This window comes from Pistacia vera, unplaced genomic scaffold (genome assembly GCF_008641045.1).
Source record: "Pistacia vera cultivar Batoury unplaced genomic scaffold, PisVer_v2 Contig173, whole genome shotgun sequence".
Taxonomy (NCBI): Eukaryota; Viridiplantae; Streptophyta; class Magnoliopsida; order Sapindales; family Anacardiaceae; genus Pistacia; species Pistacia vera.
In genome coordinates, this window is record NW_022195823.1 from 66,829 (window position 1) to 69,107 (window position 2,279).

Genomic DNA, 2,279 nt, shown 5'->3' on the forward strand with positions numbered 1-2,279 from the left:
TTAATCCCTTAGTCAACAGATTTGCAATCATGAGATTTGTGCTAATATGTCCAATTGTCACCTTTTGTTTATGAACTTCTTCTTTAACAGCAAGGTATTTCAATTCCATATGTTTAGCACCCTTGGAATACCTGTCGTTTTGGGAGAAGAAGACTGCTGCAGAATTATCACAATAAATCTTTAGCGGCTTGGCAATACTATCAACTATTCCAAGTCTTGAATAAAGTTCTATAACCAATTCCCTTGAATGTGGCCTCAAAACAAGTCACAAACTCAACTTCCATAGTGGATGTAGCAATAATAGACTGCTTCGCACTCTTCCATGATGTAGCTCCTCTAGCTAAAAGGAACAAATAGACAAATGTGAATTTTCTTGTATCAACACACCTAGCAAAATATGAATTTGAATATCCAATCACCTCGAGATGATCAGATCTCCTATAAGTAAGCATGTGATCTTTTGTTCCTTGCAAGTACCTCAAAACTTTCTTCGTAGCCTTCCAGTGGTCCATCCCTAGATTACTTTGATATCGGCTGAGCATTCCAATGGCAAAACTGGTGTCTGGCCTCGTATAAGTCTCTGCGTACGTTAAGGTCCCAACTACTAATGCATATGGAATCCCTTCCATTTGTTTGCATTCCAATTCATTTCTTGGACATTGCATAAGGCTTAATTTTTTTTGCTTTCTGAATTAGAACAACACTTGATGAGCACTTTTCCACTCTGAATATTTGTAAAACTTTATTAATGTATGCTTTCTGAGACAACCCTAATGGTCCTTATGATCTATCTGAGAATATTTCTATCCCAATCATATAAGATGCCTCTCCCATATCTTTCATTTCAAAGTTCTTAGAAATAAATTTCTTGGTCTCATGTAATAAGCCAAGATTATTAGTAGGCAGCAAGATGTCATCAACATACAAAACTAAAATTATAAACTTACTCCCACTGAATTTTAGATATATACACTGATCAACAACGGTTTCCTTAAATCCAAAAGAAGTAAGATGGTATTAGTAAGCTTAAGATACCATTGGCGGGAAGCTTGTTTAAGTCTGTATATTGACTTCTTAACACTCAGGTTGATCCATATAAACCTCTTCTTCTAAATTCCCATTCAAAAATGTAATTTTCACATCCATTTAGTACAACTCTAAATCATAATAAGCTACTAAAGCCATAATAATTCTAAACGAGTCTTTCTTAGAAACGGGTGAAAAAGATTCCTTATAGTCAATACCATCTCATTGTGTAAAACCCTTGGCAACAAGTTTGGCCTTGTGTGTTAGAGTAGGTGCCCTAGAACCAATCAATTATTGTAGAATTGACTCTTTGTAATAATGTTCATTGATCAATAAAAGGCATTTTATTCTATATCGTGTAAATCATATTGTATGAATTGATAAATGTCCTTAGGATGGTAGAACCGTGACGAGGATATCAAGTGTTTCAGATCTTGATAGTGAGAACCCTATGATCACTAATGGTGGCCATTCTAGAAATATCTGTAGCCCCAGTATTATTCTGACCAAGGGCACAGATAATACGGTAACACTATCATAGTGTTGAATGACCCTGTCGAAAGGCAGTGACTGATCTCACTTATCAAAGTTCTTTGTCGACAACCTGGTGCAACACATGGGTGCTTGTTGTAGGCAAGTTCACTAGAATGACCCACTAGAGGATTCCATATAGATGGTAACCCCAGTGTCTATGGAACAAATCCTCTAGCGAATGGTGGTGCATGTGATCCTTAGACTTGAGATCACCAGAGCACCTTATGCACCGATTGGTATAGTTTGACACTAGCCCAACGCAGTTCTATTCAGAGCTATCAATACAGTAATGATTGGCTACATCGAGGAGTCTATCAAGACTATGGTGGATTGACAGAGGATTCATCACTCCCGGGTACGGGAAAAGTAATCTCACTGTGCAATTCAGTATATGACAATGACACTAAAGTTGTGGCCACAGTGGGATTGAGTTATTACTCAATCTAATTTATTATTTTTGTCATTGGTCCAATAACTAAATACAAACATATCGAGAGTAACTGAGGCTGACACTATTTCTATACCTCGGTCTCGATGAGATAACAAATGATAAAAGGATTTGATTGCATGGTAACCATATCGTTGACAGGTAGCTATTTTGCTGAATCCGAATCTATTAGGTGGCCATAATGCCTTGCTAGGGGTCAATCTTGGTCTGTGTATAGTGAGACGATTAATTGGTGTTAATCGCGATACTACTCAATACCAGTATGATGAGG

At 37.2% G+C, this 2,279-nt stretch overlaps 1 protein-coding gene across 1 annotated transcript; it reads right to left on the reverse strand.

Moving 5' to 3' along the window:
- Nucleotides 1-200: 200 nt before the first annotated feature.
- Nucleotides 201-629, reverse strand: LOC116125869 (secreted RxLR effector protein 161-like). Its single transcript, XM_031411588.1, has one exon. The coding sequence runs from the start codon at nt 627-629 to the stop codon at nt 201-203; it is 429 nt and encodes a 142-aa protein (XP_031267448.1).
- Nucleotides 630-2,279: the final 1,650 nt, after the last annotated feature.

Bases quoted from the DNA above. Each gene is read 5' to 3' on its own strand.
- LOC116125869 (XM_031411588.1), bottom strand. From the start codon at position 629: ATGGAAGGGATTCCATATGCATTAGTAGTTGGGACCTTAACGTACGCA.